Source organism: Choloepus didactylus, chromosome 4 (genome assembly GCF_015220235.1).
Source record: "Choloepus didactylus isolate mChoDid1 chromosome 4, mChoDid1.pri, whole genome shotgun sequence".
Classification (NCBI taxonomy): Eukaryota; Metazoa; Chordata; class Mammalia; order Pilosa; family Megalonychidae; genus Choloepus; species Choloepus didactylus.
In genome coordinates this window covers 139,079,861-139,098,269 of record NC_051310.1, presented here as the reverse complement: position 1 = coordinate 139,098,269, position 18,409 = coordinate 139,079,861, and the positions used below count along the sequence as shown (strand labels likewise).

The following is an 18,409-nucleotide window of genomic DNA, read 5'->3' as shown; positions in this document are numbered from 1 at the left end:
ATAAGGGATAAACATAGAGGGAAGCTGGGTGAAAGGTATAAGGGAACTCTGTAGTATCTTTGCAACTCTTTTGTAAGTCTAAAATTATTTTAAAATAAAAAGTTTTAAAACATATGTGAAGTGGCTAACTCATGTAGGTGTTATAATTATAAACAAGTACATTGCCCCAGTATTGTTGAATCAGTTGGCGTAAAAGACAATGATATGGAGCTATTAGTTGGCCTTGTTGATACAACAGACACTATTCCAGCCACAGATATTTCATGACCTTGGCTGAAATATGTTATTAAAACCAGTTCTTTATCTTTGAGGAGGCTTCTGGGAATTGAGATATGCAGCTGTCTTATGCTCATTATCTGTCGTTTGTTCATGGGCTTAGATTGGATTTCTCCCTAACAGCACATGCGTTGCCCAAGCCATGAAGCTGAATAAACTGTGAGCTTGGGGCTGCTGATCAGAGAAAGGTTTTTACCCACAAAAATTGATAGACCAAAATGAATACCATCTTGTACTTTATGTATTTGATTTCCATCCTGCTATGACAAGGGACTCATCCCTATCAAACATTCATCTTAATTACCAAACAGCTGGGGTTTGGATAGCAAACAAAAGAAAAATGTGTGGCCTAGAGATAATTTCTCCACCATGGGTCAAATCAGTCAAGAAACTTTGATTTCATTGGCAAAGAAATTAAAAAGTATAAGAAATGTCTCCTCACGTAGGGAAATAAACATACGTTTAGTAAGGGCCTTCTATATGCTTAACCCTGGGGGTAAAATGGTGACCTAGTCCCCACCTTCACAGAGCTTATAGTCTTGGGGGCTAGACAGGAAGTTAAATAAACAAAAACAATAAAACATAGGTAAGTGCTATAAATTTTTAGGGCGGTACAGAGCACTGGGCTGGGGACCAAAACTTATAAGGGTGGGAGAAGGAAAACCCACCTTTGCTGTCCATGCTATTGGTGAGTCTGAGGATGGAAACCAGTCTTTGGAAAGGTCCATTTAGTGCAGGCAGGGAGGCCAGCTTCTGACAGGAGACGCTGTGCACTATATGAGCCTGGGCCTGGTGTGCCTATCCCTGGGCTGCACATGTGGAAGATGTTCAGTAGATGCTTGTAGAGTGCACGCTGATGTGCATGAATGAGTGAATTTATCATTCAGTCTGATCTAATCCCAAGGCAACAGTAAATCCTGGTCTCGCCCAACAGCAAGAACAACATTTATTGAGTGCTTAAAACAATCCAGGCACTGTTTTAAATGGTTTACATAAATTGGCTTATTTAACCCTTACACCAACCCAGTAACAGAGTGACTATCATTATGCCCATTTTATATGTGAGAAAATAGAGACACAGGAAGAAGGGAAGAAACAACTCATCTAAAGTTACATGGCCCAGACAGTAAGTGGCAGACCCAGACATTGAACCTAAGCAGTCAGCCTCCAGAAGTTGCTCTCTAATTCTGCCTCTCCAAGACTACTAGAGTTCCTTGGCCATTTCCTTAGAGGGAAAGGAGGGTAGGCTGATGGTTCCTAAAAGCCCCAGACATGGAGTTCCTCAAAGCTGCCACCCCAGGGATCATAAGCGTGGTATTATACCCTATTTCAGCGGTCACTTCCCAACTTCTCCTGTAGCCTCTAACCTTGATCTGGTGAGTATGGTCATCTGGCAACAGGCATGGCTGCAGTCATAGACAAGCCTCCACTCAGCCAGACTTGGAATGTGGCCTCCTCTTTATAGCCCAGAGAACAGCTGCTATGAGTTGAAGCCGGGATAATGGCCAGGCAGGCAATTCCTCTTCCCAGAGCCATTTATGCTCTTATCTAAGAGCCCTGAAACCAACTCCTTATAGTATGACACCTGGGACTTGATAGCAAATCTAGGTCAATATCTAATTCCAGCTTCTGACTCACATGCCTAGTGTCATGCCTGAGTAATCAATATGTAACCTATAAGCAGGTGCACCTTTTGGGGAGGCTTTGGTCCTAGTCTTTATTTTGGGGGTGAAGGGATACAAGAGGTGGCTAAGTTAGGTAGGTGGGGAAGAGGAGACTGAGGGTTCTTCTCAACCTTGGACTCTGCCAAGTGGTATTTTTCCACCCAGACACTTCCTCTGAATATTTATACCAGAACATTCTAGAAGAGATAGCAAACCCAATATTGAATAATATTCTGATATCCTAGAGCTTTAGGGAGTAACCTCATGTTCTCAAAAATGCCTAGAATATTCCCCTGGAATTTAGTATTTCACATTCACCCTTGCTAGCATTTTTCAATATTGTTTTCATTAATTTAGCAGTCAATAATTTGATAGTCTCTTTAGCTGCCTATTCAATAACACATGAGCAGCTCTTTGATAATTTTCAGTGTTCAACTTACTTGGACATTTCCCTTTTCATTTCCTGACACCAGCATGTACTGGCAATGCAGAAATGTCCCTAGCCAGGTTCTTTTCTCTCAACCACACAGGCTAGTCTCCTGCAAACCTCTCTCTTGCTTTCATACTCATGATCTTTCTTCACATCTATTTTTAGTTTTCCTGGCTCAAACTTCTTCGGGCCACTGAAACCCAATCCTCACTCTCTTTCCCTGTGGCATGCATGCTGCTGATAGGAACCCCCCAGGTAAAAATTGCTTCAGAAATCTTTTATTGCTCCTTAGGAAGAACTTAAGGCTTCAGGATCACAGCATAGTTTTTAAGATGGACATAAACTGGACGACCTTCTGATGGGTTTTCAACTTTGAATTGGATGTGGACATTTTTCTCTCAGATGACAGAATCACTCCAACTTCCCCTTTACAGTTGCTTCCTTTCCTTGGAGGTAGCAGTATCTTGTTTTTTTTAAAAACCTGTTCCTTCCAAAGTTGCCTGCCATGCCAACTGTCATTAGCGCAACTGTAGCCCCAAGGACAGGGGCTGAGCCCAGGTCCCCAGGGCTGCTTCCCCACCCAGCCCAGGGCAACACCACTGAGGCTGCGGGCGGAAACTCAAATGGCATCTATTCAGCCATCATCAGCCGCAACTTTCCTATTATCGGAGTAAAAGAGAAGACATTTGAGCAGCTGCACAAGAAATGTCTAGAAAAGAAGGTTCTTTATCTGGATCCTGAGTTCCCACCGGATGAGACTTCTCTCTTTTATAGTCAGAAGTTCCCCATCCAGTTCGTCTGGAAGAGACCTCCGGTGAGTAGTTTACTGGTTGCTGGTTGGGGTTTTTTCCCCTCAGAGAAGACCTCCCACTCAGCACCTCCCGGCAACCCAGCTGTGACATGGGCACTGGGGGAAGGATCCTGGCTTGGCTCTGCTGGGCTCTGTCCTCAAATGTGAAGGAAGGGGGAGGGGAGGGAGAAGTCTTAGATATCGTCAGATCTCTGCAAAATCGGCATTGAGAAGCAGGGAGGCAGGGCCTGATTCTCTTTCTCTGCCTCTCCATCTCTTTCCCTCTCCCTCTCTTTAGCTCTCTCTCTTCCCTTTCTTTCTGAAATAATCTTGCTTTTTTAAATTAGGAATTGGAACTCTGGTTTAATTTATCCTATAAAAGTAAATATTCCTCTCCCTGAACAAATTCCAAACAGTCCAGATCTACTCTCTCTTGTTTCAATCAATCTCTTGCATCTTTGTAAGAGTCTTCCAATTTCTCGACTAAAGTCATGATGTCATTCTCCTTTAGTTTGCCAGTAGCCATGTCATTCTTAAACACCTCACCTCACACATGAGGAATAAAGGCACACCAAAGTGAAGTACATCCTGTGAGCATGTGAGAGAACCCGGATTAAAACCCCTTTTCTTTTAGGTAACTCCTCCAGCCTCTAGGTTTCATTTATAGTGATCTACAAAAAAGGAAAATAATATACCCTTGGCTCCCTTCTCTGATCATGCCTCCAGTGGGATTCCTGTTCTTAATTCAAGAAATATTTATTGAGCTTTTACTTATGCCAGACTCTGGGCAGGCAATTAAGGAGACAGCAGTGAATAAGAAAGACAGAAATCCTTGCTTTTGGGAAACCTCAAGTCCTGAGGGGAAGACAGTAATTGAACAAGAGTGATTAACTATTAGGAAAAATGTTTGGGTACTATGGGATCCTATGGCAAGGAGAGCTAGCCTAGTCCCTCTCTGAAGAAATGATGTGAAGCTGAGGCCCAATGCTACATCAATCATATTTTCATTAACCTGAGATAAAACACCCAATAAGCCCAATCTCGGCCTGCACGTCCTGCAGGGCTTCTTTTTGTCTCCTGAGGTTATATGGTAAGGCCCATGACTGTCCTAAGGGCTCTCAGTTTAGAAGAGAGGGCTGTAAAGAACTCCATTCTCCAACCCAGCCACTGCCAGAGTCCTTAATCATGCCACAGCCCTGCTGAAATGTCTTCACTGATCCCCCAGTCCTCCACGGTAAGTCCAACCTCTGTTTTAGCTGATATATAGGCCTTCTCAATCTGGCCCTTACCTAACTGTATAGTCCCATCTTTATCCTCTTTCCCCTTGGACCCTGACACACTAGCTGTGTGGAACATTCCACTGCTCTATTGCTCCAGGTTTTCTCACATCTCAAGGCCTCTGCTTATGGTGTCCGTCTGCCCTTCCTGTTTTCATCTGATAGCTGATTCACTCCTTTAAATTTCTGCTCAGAGGTCACCTCCTTCAAGCTTTTTCATGTCTATTTGCCCTCTCACTGAGAACAGAGGCCTTTCCTGTTTGTCTTCAGATCCCCCTTACCCAACACAGGGCCACGTCCACAGAAGGGTCTCAGCTGATGTTAGTGAACGAAAACTGATGTCTGAGGGACTGACTACTGAGAAATACAGACAGCCCTGGGAGTTTCTAAAAGTAGCCTTTTTCGATATTTGTTGCTGGTAAAAAAGCTTACTAATACTATTTTTAATGAAATCTTTGATAGGCTTGAATCTTATTATTTAGACTTGCAAATTATGTATTTTTTAAATGTTTTAAGGTTTGTTATGGTATAGGCACTTGATTGGTCCTGTGTAACAAAATTTATACTGTCAAGGTTGGCATGAAATGAGGAGCGCCAGACCTGTCTGCTCCAAATTTCTCCCATTACCACCATCAACAACAAAAAAATTCTGAGTCACTAATGGACCAGACAGCAAAGCCCACTCTCAGTTAAAATGCCCAGATGGTCCCCTTGGGTAAAAACCAGGGAAACAATGCCTATTGGTTCATTAGCATAAAGTAGAATATGGAATTAGAAATTATTGGAGTTGGAATGAATCTTGGAGGTGTAGTCCTGTTACCAGACCAAGGCAGTGGATTCTTTTGCCCAATGTGCTCAAATGACCAACTCCTGAGACACCAGGGTTTCAAAGAGAGAAAGAGTTTTATTGCTAGGTGCGAAGCAGGAGAACAAATGGCCTATGGGTCCAAAAATCTGTCTCCCCAAACTGCAGTAATTATGATAGTTTTACAGCATTAAACGATGGGCAGATTTTAGGTTAATGAGTACAATGGCCCCAGATTATGTAATTAGAAGTGATCTAATTATTGAGCATGTGCAGACTGATTACATACTTAGTCACAGAAAATATATAAGAAAACAGTGGCCTTAATATGATGGTGGGCATGATTTTTAATATTATAATGAGGTATAGGTGACTTGTCGATTAACGTCTAAGCTACTGTGCATGTCAGGTGGGCCCATTTTGGTTAGATTCAGCTTTGATTGTCAAGATAACTTTGGACTTGGGGTGGATTAGTTCTGGGCTGACCCAAGGCCCCTCACTATAAACATTAGGAGCTGTCTTTAGTGATCATAAGACTTTGAAGTCAAAAAACTGGATAAATGGGTACAAGTGAAGGTTAGTCACAAGGTTTTTACAAATCACAAGGACACAAGATAAAGGCTATACAATCATTATCAGAGATCAAGGCAGCTGGATGACAGTTCAGGTTTCAGGTACTTCCCTCTGTCTACCCTAATATACCAGAAAGTAAAAAGAAATATCTGTATACTGATGCAGTAATCATAATTAGTCCTTAAATCCTAACTTCTCGATTGCAGTCCAGCCCCCTCACTTTACAGGTAAGGTGACCCACGTCCAGACAAGGCAAGTGACTTATATGTACAGTCTCCACCTATCCAGGTACTCAGAGACATCATTTAGGCCCAACGGCTTCATGTGGGAGTCTGCCAAATCACAGGATCCTCTCCCTTCTCCCCTTTCTGACAGGCCATCTTGGCCCAGTCGCCCCCCACCCCTCACACCCCCTACCACACGTACACATTCACCAGTGTTCATACCTACATGTCCTCTCCCTCCCACCCCACAGTCACCACCACTTCCACTTCTGAGCAGAGGGAAGCAAGACAGAGAAGTATCCCAGAACTCTGAGAAAAAAATGCTCTGAGCAGTAATCACTCTCTCTGTAACCCTGTAGACTCCCTGCTCCGAATTCTGTCAGTGTCTATTGAATGAATATGCAAATGGCCTTCAGGAGACTTGGTCTTCATCACCTGGAAGCAGAAGTCACAGTGGTTAAGAGGTTGGCCTCAGAAAAGAGACTGCTGGGGCTCACATCTCACTTCCACCACTTGTCAGCTGTATGATCTTGGGGAAGTCGTTTCCTCTTGGAGTCTCAGTTTCTTCATCTACAAATGGAGATGATAACAGGACGTATCTCATAGGGCTATTGTGAGAATTAAATGAGATCTTCTATTTGAGGCGTTTAGCACTGCACACAGCATTTATTGAGAGACCAAAAACATTAACCATAATTATCATAAGGGAATATACACACACACACACACACATATGCACACACACTGTATGCCTTTTATCAGCCAGACATTTTACTAATTTCTTATCTGATTTAGTTAGTTCTCACTACAGCCTTGAAACACAGGAATGGTTGGTTATTCCCCATTTTATGGAAGAAAAAAGTGAGGCCCAAAGTAGTAACCAAAGGAGTCACAATTTAAACCCAGGTTTGCTCCAATGCAAAATGATGTATCCACTATGCTGTGGTGCATCCAAGATACACTGACTTATAATTTAGTCTCCTGCATGGTCTAGGCTGTGTGGGTCTGATCAGCCCTAGGAGAATTGAGGAAAAATTTCCAGATCAGCCAGAGACACAATCAGGGCTAGAATGGCTTAGAAAAAGCGGGAATAGCTGGGAAGTTATTTTCAGAGGCATAAGACCCTCTACTAGCTTTCTTCAGCCAACTTATCCCAGAGAAACCTGTTCCTCACTCAGAGTAGCAGGAAAAACCGTGTTAGAAGGGCCCTCCAGGTTTCCTTTTCAGAGAGAGCTGCCTTCCCACAGGCCAGCCCTGCAAACTGCCCTGCCCCTAACTCCCCCACCCCAGAGATCCGGGACTGGGCTTCAAGCTATATAATCCCTGGCTACACCACCAAACTGAACTCTAGGAGAGAATATCATTGAAAGCCAATCGGAATTTTCCTTCACGAATCAAGTATTATGTGTTACAAACATGATGATCATGATGATGATAAAGATATATGTTCCTATGCATGTGTGTATATATACATACACATATACACATACATATACATATGTATGTCTATGTCTCTAGTCCTATACATGTATAAATGTATATTTACACACACATATATATATACTTGGATTTGCCTCCCACAGGGTTAGAAATTTCTTGAGCTATTTCCCTACACTCTCCTACAATCACTCTCAAAATCAGGGGCAACAGAGATCTTCAAATGCTTTTGTCTTTGAAGAGATGAGAAATGAAGGCCAGTCGCAGAGCTTGTGATGAAACGAGCATCTGGTATCCTCCTTACTTTTGATAACACCAGATCCCTGAATCACGCCACTGTGACCAGAGGCTGCCAGGGAATCCTCCCTTGGGAAGCAGCCTCTCCCTCCTGGTGCCTTTGCTGTTTACAGGCCAGGGTCCCTCCATGAACGAGCTGACTTACATCCTCTTAGTTTAGGGTATGTAGATTCTGTCTAGAGGATCATGTGCAGTGCTTAGTCGCACCAGTCAGCACAGCTCATTAAGGATTTCCAATAGCAGAAACTAGCAACAACAGTTTTCCCAAGTCTCAAGTCTCTGTTTGTCTCTAGTCCTAAGTATAGTTGCCTTTCTGTAAACTCCGTCTCATTCCAACCCCTCACTAACTTGGACCCTGGAGAAGAACGAGTCCACTCTATTTGGGAGGGAGGTTAAACCAGATTTCAAGCTAAATTTAACTAGTAAAGCCTTCTCCAACCACGTGGCATCGGCATCGTTGTCTCTTGGCTATGCCAGCAGAGATTATTTCCTGTTTGGGCCTCCAGTTCACAGGTCTGAGTTGAAGTCAAAACTACATAACTGATACATAGCCATCTCCAACTTAGCTTCCAGCTCTGTCCCTAGGAAATCCCTTCTCTCTTCCTCCATTGCCTTCCAAACTCCTGGGGCTGATAGCTGAGACCCTGCACTTTCCCTCAGTAACTTTCTGCTCAGTTGTCTTTTCAATTGGCTATTGGGGACCAGAGGAGTGTACCACCCTCCTGCTTATCTCCAAACCCAGTGCCTTATAATTTGCTGGCAGTGACTGGCCCTCCACCCAAGGCTGCTTGCATTTGTCAGGGTTCTCCAGAGAAACAGAACCAACAGGAGACCATAGGAGCTGGCAAGTCTGAACCCCATTAGGCATATTGCAAGCTAGAAACTCTGATAAGGATGATGCTGAAGGCCTTAACCCGAATTTCCCAAGGGAAGCTTGCTGGCTGGAGATTCTGGCAAGAGCCAATGCTGATTTTGAGTCCAAATTCCTCTTCTCACCTCTGAAATCCTCAGTTCTGGCTGTTAATACCTCCAACCGATTGGATGAGGAGCTCCCCACATTGCTTAGGGCAGTCTCCTTTGTTGATAGTAGATGGAATCAACTGATTGTGGATGCAAAGTCCCATCTCGAAATAGCTCACAGTAAAAAAGCAGGCCCCGTGCTTGACCAAACAAATGGACACCATAACCTAGACAAGTTAGCACATGAAATTAACCATCACAGCTACCTAACTTTCCTCTTCCCCTCAAATCCTGTCCCCGTAACTCCACCTTTTCAGGGCCCCACCCTTTGTGAGCTCAGAACTAGGTACTGGGTCTCAACTTCATTCATATTTCTCTGGTGTTCGCCTTCCCACCTATCTATTACTATTATTATAACCCTGTATCCAGCTGTTCTTTGCCCTGATGGTCTAACCTTGCTCTTAGTCTTCTCTTCTTCACTCCTGAGGCCAGTGAGTTCCCTCAGTCAACATCTGGACACTGGGGAAACCTCTCTTCAAGACAGGCAACCACTTAATACTCCAAACAGGCAACTCTATTGCTGATAGTTCCCATACCCAGGGATCTCTAGAATTTGATTCTTTTTTTTTTCTTTAAAATATGATTCTTGGTTTTTTTTTTAACTTTTGAAAAATTTTATATACATATATATGACATAAAATTAGCCATTTTAACCATGTTAAGTATATAATTCAAGGGTATTAATTGCATTTACAATGTTGTGCTACCATCATCATCATCCATTACCAAAATTTTTCCATTACCCCAGACAGAAACTTTACCTGTTAAGCAGGAACTCCCCATTCCCCCTTCCCCCTGGCCCCTGGTAACCAGTAATCTATTTTTCATCTTTATGAATTTGCCTATTCTAGATATTTATATAAGTGTGGATTATTTCACTTAGCATAACGTTTTCAAGGTTCATCTATGTTGTGCATTAGACTCTTTTTTTAAGGAGAGAGTTTAGGGAAATTTTCTAAGCTGTAATTCGTCATCAACTGTATTTCACCAAGAGTAAAAGATTTCATTTCAATGCTGGTACTTTCTTGACCTTACCAGAAAGTCACTACTGCCTCCTGGCCAGCTGCAATTGAAAGAAGCTTCTAATATAAGATGCATCACAATTTCAGAGATATTAAAATGTCAAGGGAAAAAAAGTGTCTTTGAATGGAAAAATAAGACAAAGAAGACTACTTTCCCACTTAGCTCACAGTTCTGCCATCCCGTTCCTACTCCTCCTCCCAAACCATTTCTTTCTTCCACATCATCTGGCAGCATAGATACAACCATAGCAGCTAGCTATGCTGCTCTTGATGACCTGGTCTCTTTCCAAGCTCCTCGCCATCCAGACAGACCCAACTGCTCCCTTCTCCTTCTCCTCCAAGGCTATAACGTCAGAAAAAAAGGCTTTGCCTATAAATCATTACATTCTTCTGGTTAGAATCTGTTAGCACTACATAATTATCTTTGATTCTTTACACATATTTAGACAACACCCTCTTAATCCTTAACCTGGCAGATCTTCTGCTTCTCTCTCTTCAAGAGGAAAAATTATGACAGGGTAGAAAAAAGCATGAGGATTAGAATTCCTTTTAAGGAGTCATGGTAACTGCAGAAGGAGTAATTTCTCTCTGGGGGGTGAGGGGTGGACATGATTTTTTTTTTGCCAGGGGAATAAAGGAAGTAAATTTGCTGGCTTACACATAAGAGGGAGAAGAGCCAGAAAGGAAACAAAAGTTGGATGGGAAGGCAACAGGGCAGAAGGCCACACACCCCAGCGTCGTCCCTCCCCATGACCTGACCCTCAAAGATGTCTTCACTGGCGAACTCGTGAAATGCATGAGGCAAGCAACTTTTTTTGTAATGGGCAGAGGTTCCTATCTTGATTTCCACAGGCAGAACTGAGCAGTACACCAGGAAATCAGTGTGAAAGCACAGGAATGTGGAAAGAGAGAAGCATGAGGAAGTAGACTGCCAGGAACTCACTATGGGGGTAGGGGCCTGAAGAGGCTCTGCCCTCTCAGAGGCTATCAAGTGGGGTTCACAACAAGTTTACCTCAATTTCCAAAGAATCATGAGGCCCCTCAGCTAACACAGGGGAAGCATTCTATTTAAAGAAGTACCATACACCAGCCAACACTTGCTTTACCTTTCTCATTCAACCTTTAAGTTTAAATAATCTCCATTAGAACTTTTAGAAGTTAATTGTACACCTCAGAACACCAGGAATGTAATATACAAACTGCTATTTCTTAGAGCTCATTGGACTGAAATATTTGGGAATCACATCTTTCAGCCATTCCATCCATTTATTTCCTGATGTTAAGGCTTTAAAAGAAAAAGGATGCTATTATCTCCTTCCATAACCAACAGCTCATAACTTTCACAGCCTGAAAGTTCATCCTTACTTCTAGCGAGAACTCGCCCCGCCTCAATTATAGCACATCATGTCTGACTGACCCAGGAGACAGTGAAAGAGCATCAGCTGATTTCCTCTTTAGAGGAATCCCTCCTATTCTTGAATCGTGTCACCCCGCCTTTAATTGCTTCAGGTCAAATAGTCACAAAACTCCTCTAACTTTACTCCACAGGTACAGTTTTTCCAACTGTCAGTGCTATGACCCATATACTTCATATGTTCTCTGCATTCTTAAATATTACCACTTGAAACAATACCCTATTAACAGTGTGCCAAGTAGGAAGCATTGCAATCTGTTTTAATCCACTGCAGTCATTCTTTTTGATGTTCCAATTGTCCCATCTTTGGGACAATCTTTGGGCTTATAGGAGTCCCCCTTCAAGCTGTTTGTATCATTTGACCTGACTCCATTAATCTTTGATAGCTGTCTTGTTTTCTGGCACAATAAAATGTCCCAGGCTCATCATGTATATTTCCTTCCCCAGACCTGGAATGAATCATTTCTTCAAGGAAACTTGGTTCCTTTTAGACTAAAATGGAATTAAAGACAAGACAGGATGAGATTTAGAGGACAGAAAGTTGACCACCAACTTCCTAGTACCCAGTGCTTGGCCATCACGGTAGTCTCTGAAGCTGGAAGCTGCAGTAATCAATTACCACACACTGATAAAACAGCAGAAATGTATTCATTCACAGTTCTGAAGACCAGAAGTCTGAATTCAGTTTCACCGGGTTGAAATCAAGGTGTCAGCAGGGCCATGTCCCTCTGAAGGCTCTAGGGGAGAATCCTTCCCTGCTTCTTCCAACTTCTGGTGGCCCCAGGTGTCCCTTGGCTTGTGGCAACATAACTCCAATCTCTGCCTCCGTCTTCACATGCCTTCTTCCCTCTGTGTCTGGGTCTCTGTGTGCAAATTTCCCTCCTCTTATAAGGACATCAGTCAAATTGTATTAAGGACCCACCATATACCAGTATGACCTCATCTTAACTAATTACATCTGCAAAGATCCTATTTCCAAAGGTGGTCATGTTCACAGGTACCAGAGATTAGGACTTGAACATATCTTTGGGGAGGCGGGGGTACAATTCAACCCACAGCAGAAGCTTTCTGCTGAGCTGTGATGACACCAGAGGCCCTTTTGCCCTGATGACCTCCATGTGTCCCACACATCTATAATTAACACTCTACTCCTTCTACCTCTCCAGCCAGAAGTCACTTGACCCATGTTACTCAATTCTGAAAAAAAGAAATCCTAGGTTGGCACAAAATAAAAGTGACTCCATGCCAGCGTAGCAGATGAGAGGGAAGGAGCTGAACTACAGAAAAACCTAGGCGATGTGCAAGAAACCCCCTGCTCCCAGGGCCTAGGGCCCAGGCTACATGTAGCTTCTTGCCCTAAGGACGTTGTTTAGCTTTCCAATGAACCAGGCTTGGCAGGAGGTCTGCTTGGGCCCTGTTTTAGAGTCACCCTCTGTCAGACAGTTTACAGAGAAGTGGGGTCACTGAGCTAACCACAAAGAGGAAGAACTGGGGGTGTTGTGCAAAGTGATAGCTGGATTTAGAAGCAAACAGAGCCAATTCTGAACCCTGGCTTGGTCACTAGCAAGTCACTTCGACTTTCTAAGTTTCATTTTTCTCTATTGGGAATAATGACATTTTCATCATACGGCTGCTCTGAGAGAGCATTCATAAATCTTGGCTCATAGAACGCACTCAAGGTAAGGTCGAAATTACTATTAGCAGAAGCAGCAAAGGGAAGGAGCATAACAGAGTGCTGACAAGCACAGGCTTTGAAATTAGACAAACTTGTTCAAATCCCATCTCCTCCACTTAACAGTGTGACCTTGGGCCAGTTACTGACCATTCTTGGGTCTCAGTTTCCTCATCTGTGAAAAGAAAATGGAAACTCCAACTTTGATAGAGTCATGGTAAGAGTTACATGAGATACTGTATATCACATGCTTAGCACGGTGAGTAAATAAATGGTGATGATGATAATCGAAAGGCAAAATTGGTACCCAAAATTGTACCCAACTAAGAGCCAGCCCTTTCTCTACATAGCAAAGAACATGACAGTGCCATCCCAGGGCAGGGCAGTGGGGGCATAGGTTTTGATCAAGGTGACAATTTTATAAATAACCTTTATGACTGCCTTTCATCATATGCCACAAGACAGCAGCTCCTTCTAAGGAATGGTTGGGGATAAAATTCTAGACATTTTGGTGAACGGCAGTATAATGCTGAAAACAGGGGTTGATAGGAAGAGGGGCAGGAATGGCCAAAAAATGTATTAAAAAATGCAATTCTTGGATTATGAATAAGGTTAAGTATCTTTTCATACATTTATATATTTCTTGATCATTTATTTCACCATCTATGAAATGCCTGTTAATATCTTTTGCCCATTTTTCTAATGAGTTGTCTTTTTCACATGATTTATAGACATTCTTTATATAGTCTGAGTACTAATCCTTTTTTGGTTATATGTGTTACAATAACATGTACTTTGTGACTAGCCTTTTAACTCTCTTAAGGCTGTTTTGCTTTGTTTTGTGTGTGTGTGTGTTTGTTTTGTTTTTTATTTTAAAAGCTCTTTAAAAAGTTCTTAAAAGTTCTAAATTAATTATTAGTGTACTAATTTTTCCCTTTATGGTTAGTGCTTTTTGTGTTCTGTTTAAGAAAACTTTTCCTAACCCACGGTCATTCTTCTCTATTATCATTTAGAAGCTTTATTTTTCTGCTTTCATGTTTGGATCTATAATTCATCTAGAAATGATTTTTGTGTATAATATATGACAGGGGTAACATTTGTTTTTTTTTTTTTCTCATATGGATATTGAATGGTCTCTGTACAATTTATTTAAAAGATTATCCTTTCTCCACTCTTCTGCAATGCCACTTTTGAAATAAATCAAATATCTGTCAATATGTGGGACTGTTTTCTGAACTCTCTATTCTGTTCCATTGGCTTCTTTGTCTCTCTTTGTGCCAGCACCACACCTTGTACCAATAAGTTTTTAAACCCAGTAGAACATCCTCCTACCTTGTTTTTCTTTTTTCAATATTCTTTGCCTTTCTGTACAAATTTTAGAAACAGGATGTTGAGTTTCACACAAAGAAAATCCTGCCAGGATTGAATCTATATATCATTATGGAATAAAGGCACATTTTAACAATATTGATAATTTTGAGTCTTCCTATCTGTGAAGAAAATATGTTTCTCCACTTAAAAAGATGTGGTCTTTTTCACATTCAAGTTTTATAATTTTCTACAAAAGGTCTTGAACATCTTTTGTCAGATTTATTCCTAAGCATCTTTTTTGTTGTTACTTTTGTAAATAGCATCTTTCTTAAAATTGTACTCTCCATTTCTCAGATATAAACATGCATTTGACTTTCATCTTTGCTAAACTCTTAATAATTCTAGTAGATTCCAAGGTCTTTGTCTATATATTCTGTGTGTGTGTGTGTGTGTGTGTGTGTGTGTGTGTGTGTGTGGAGAGAGAATTTGCAAAAAATAAAAAGTCAGTGTTGCCACATACATTATGCACAACTGGATACAGCAGACCTTAATTTCACTGGCTAAACCCTCCAGCATAATGTTAATAGTAAAGGAGATAACGGGCATCCTTGTCTGGTTCCCACTCTTGAAGGGAATGTTCTTAATGTTTCACCATTGAATAGATTTGCTATAGATTTATTTGTAGATACCATTTACCAAATTAAGAAAATTCCCTTCTATTCTTTCCTTGCTAAAAGTTTCTTAAAACAAAAGGGTTGTTGAACTTTATAAAATATTTTTCCTGCATCTCTTGAGAAAATTATGATTTTTCTCTTTTAAATTGTTAATCTACAAAATTACATTCATAGAATTTTCCAATGTTGACTCCTTACATTCTTAGAATAAACCAAATTTAGACAGAATGTATTATCTATTTTACATGTGACTGGATTTTGATTTGTTAATCTTCCCCTATCCCCTGGTAACCACTAATCTACTTCCTGTCTCTATGAACTTCTATTTCTAGATATTTCATATAAGTGAAATCATGCAGTATTCGTCCTTATGTGCCTCATTTATTTTACTCACATTATGTTTTCAAAGTTCATCCGTGTTGTAGCATGTATCAGAACTTCATTCCTTTTTACAGCTGAAATATATTCTACTATGTTTTGTTTATTCATCCGTTGATGGACACTTGCGTTGTTTCTACGTCTTGGCTATTGTGAATAATGCTGCTGTGAACTTTGGTGTACAAATATCTGTTCAAATCCCTGCTGTCAATTCTTTGGGATACATATCTAGAAGTGAGATTGCTGGGTCATACAGTAATTCTATACTTAACTTTGTGAGGAACCACCAAACTGTTTATCACAGCAGCTGCACCGTTTTACATTTCCACCAATACACAAGGATTCCAATTTTTCCACATCCTCTCTAACAACTAGCCATCCTCATGGGTGTGAAGTTGTATCTCATTGTGATTTTAATTTGCATTTCCCTAATGGCTAATGATGTTGAACCTCTTTTCATGGGCTATTAGCTATTTGTAAATCCTTCTTGGAAAAATGTCTGTTCAAGTTCCTTGCCATTTTTTAATTGGATTGTTTGTCTTTTTGTCGTTGAATTGTAAGAGTTCTTTAAACATTATGGATAGTAAGCCCTTACGAAATATATGATTTGCAACTAGATTCTCCCATTCTATATGTTGTACTGTCACCTTCTTGATAATGTCACTTGCACAAAAGTTTTTAATTTTGATGAAGTTGAATTTATTGTTCCTTTCGTTGCATGGGTTTTTGGTGTCATACTTAAGAATCCGTTGCCAAATCCAAAGTCATGAAGATTTGCCCCTATGTTTTTTTCTAAGAATTTTATGGATTTAGCTCTTCTGTTTAGGTCCTTGAGCCATTTAGAATTAACTTTTGTATATGGGGTGATGTAGGAATCCAACTTCATTCTTTTCTGTGTGGATATCCAGTTTTCCCAGGCTAATCTTTTATGTAGGTTTTTGCATCTTTGCTCATTAGTGAGATTGGCCTACTATTTCCCTTTCTTGCACTGCCCCATTTTGATATCAAGGTTATGCTAGCATCATAAAATGAGTGGAGAATGTTGCTTATTGTATCCTCTGAAAAAGATTGTGTAAGAGGGAAGGTAAATAATCCTTAAATATTTGGTAGAATTTTCCCAGTTTTTTCTTTATAGGGAGATTTTTTTATCTACTGATCCAATTTCTTTAATAGTCATGGGATAACTTAGAAATTGTTTTTTTCTTGAGTAAGTGGAAATACTTATTTTTCTAGGAATTTTTAGTGACCCTCTTTATCTCTTAATTTTTTTTTACTTTAAAGTCAATTTTGTTGAATATTATTATAGGTACACAAGCTTTGGGGGCAAGTTTTTACCTAATATATATTTTTCCATTCCTTTATTTCAACATTTCTGTGTCCTAATGTCTTGTATGTATTTCTTACAAACTGTTCACAGCTTTTTAAAAAATCCAATCTAAAAATATTTGTCTTTTAGTTGGAGATTTTAGTCTATTTACATTGATTATGATTATTGATATATTTTGGATTTATTTCTATTATCTTAACCATGTTCTGTTTATAATGCTTTTTTAATGTTCCTTTTTTCTTCTTTTAAAGTGATTAAAAAATAATTTCTCTCATTTTTTTTTTCTTCCTACTAATTTGGAAGTTATAGACAATTCCTGTTTTTCTAGTGGTTGCCCTAAAAAGGTTAACAAAATAAAGTTAATTAATGTTTTACTTTCCTCTTAACCAACAGAAGGACCATAGAGCATTTTTAACTCCATTTACAGCTGAAAAACATTCCATTGTGCGTGTACCACATTTTGTTTATCCATCCATCTGTTGATGGCCACTAGTAATTGGTGGCTATTAATAAGCCACCTGCCTTCTCTATTTGGATGCTTTTAAGATCTTCTCTTCATCTGTGGTATTCTTCAATATCACTATGTTGTGACTACAGGTGTATTTCTTTACAGCTTTCCTGCTTAGGATTCACTGGAATTCCTGAATCTGAGGATTGGAGTCATTGGTCAATAATAGAAAAATCTCTTGGAATGTTGCTTCTCTCCATTCTTTCTATTATTTCCTTCCAGAACTCCAATTAGATGTTGTTCCAGTTTCCTAATGCTGCCATTTGGAAAAGCCAAAAATGGATTGGCTTTTATAAAGGGGGTTTATTTGGTTACAAAGTTACAGTCTTAAGGCCATTAAGTATCCAAGGTAAGGCATCGACAATAGGGTTCCTTTACTGGAGAAAGGCTATTGACATCCAGAAAACCTCTGTTAGCCGGGAAGGCATGTAACTGGCATCTGCTTGTCCCAGGTTGTGTTTCAAAATGGCATTCTCCAAAATGTCAGCGTCAGCTTTCAATGGCCATCTTCAAAATGTCTGTCTCAGCTGCCGCTCCAAAATGTCACTCTCGGTTGCTCTCCAAAATGTCACTCTTAGCTGCTCTCAGTTCCTTCTGTTTGTCAGCTCTTTTATACGTCTCCAGTGATTTAATTCAGACCTGCCCTGAATGGGTGGGGTAACACCTCCATGGAAATTATCCAATCAAAGATTTTGTCCACAGTTGATTGAGTCACATCTCCATGGAAACATTCAACAATATGTTCCAACCTAATCAACACTGATACATCTGCCCCCATAAGATTGAATCAAAGAACATGGTGTTTTGGGGGACATAATACATCCAAACTGGCACAGATGTACACTAAACTTCCCTCACTCCATATCTCTTAAACTCTTTTTAAAATTTTTCCTATCTCTTTGATTCTGTGGGCAGCATTCTAGGTAATTTCTTCAGATTTACCCTCCAGTTCATTAATTCTCATTTTTATCCATCTACTAGTTATTAAGTTTCAATGTGTGAACCTTAACTGAATACTGGTTTCCCAAAAAGCAGCTACAAAAGACATTTGGGGAACAACTGAAGAAATCAGCATATGACTTTGAATCTTGGTTAATATTAGAGAGTAATAAATTTTCTTAGTGTTAGTAGTATTATGGTTAGTAGGAGAATTGTTCTGTCCTTAAGACATGCGTACTGAAGTATTAAGGGATGAAGTGTCCTAATACTAGCAACATTCCTTCAGATGGTTCAGCAAAAATAAAACCTATATATCCACATAGAGAGAAGTAAAATGCTAGCAATTGTTGAATCTAGATGTAGCCTATATG

General features: G+C 40.4%; 1 protein-coding gene across 2 annotated transcripts in view; it reads left to right on the top strand.

Annotated features, from left to right (window-relative positions):
- The first annotated feature begins 2,828 nt into the window (after nucleotides 1-2,828).
- CAPN3 (calpain 3) overlaps nucleotides 2,829-18,409 on the top strand; it is a 56,038-nt gene continuing 40,457 nt past the window's right edge. For both annotated transcript variants that reach the window (XM_037834206.1, XM_037834208.1), the window contains exon 1: nucleotides 2,829-3,184. In XM_037834206.1, coding sequence (XP_037690134.1) covers nucleotides 2,876-3,184 — 309 coding nt within the window. In that variant the 5' untranslated portion in view covers nucleotides 2,829-2,875. The remainder of the gene's footprint in view (nucleotides 3,185-18,409) is intronic.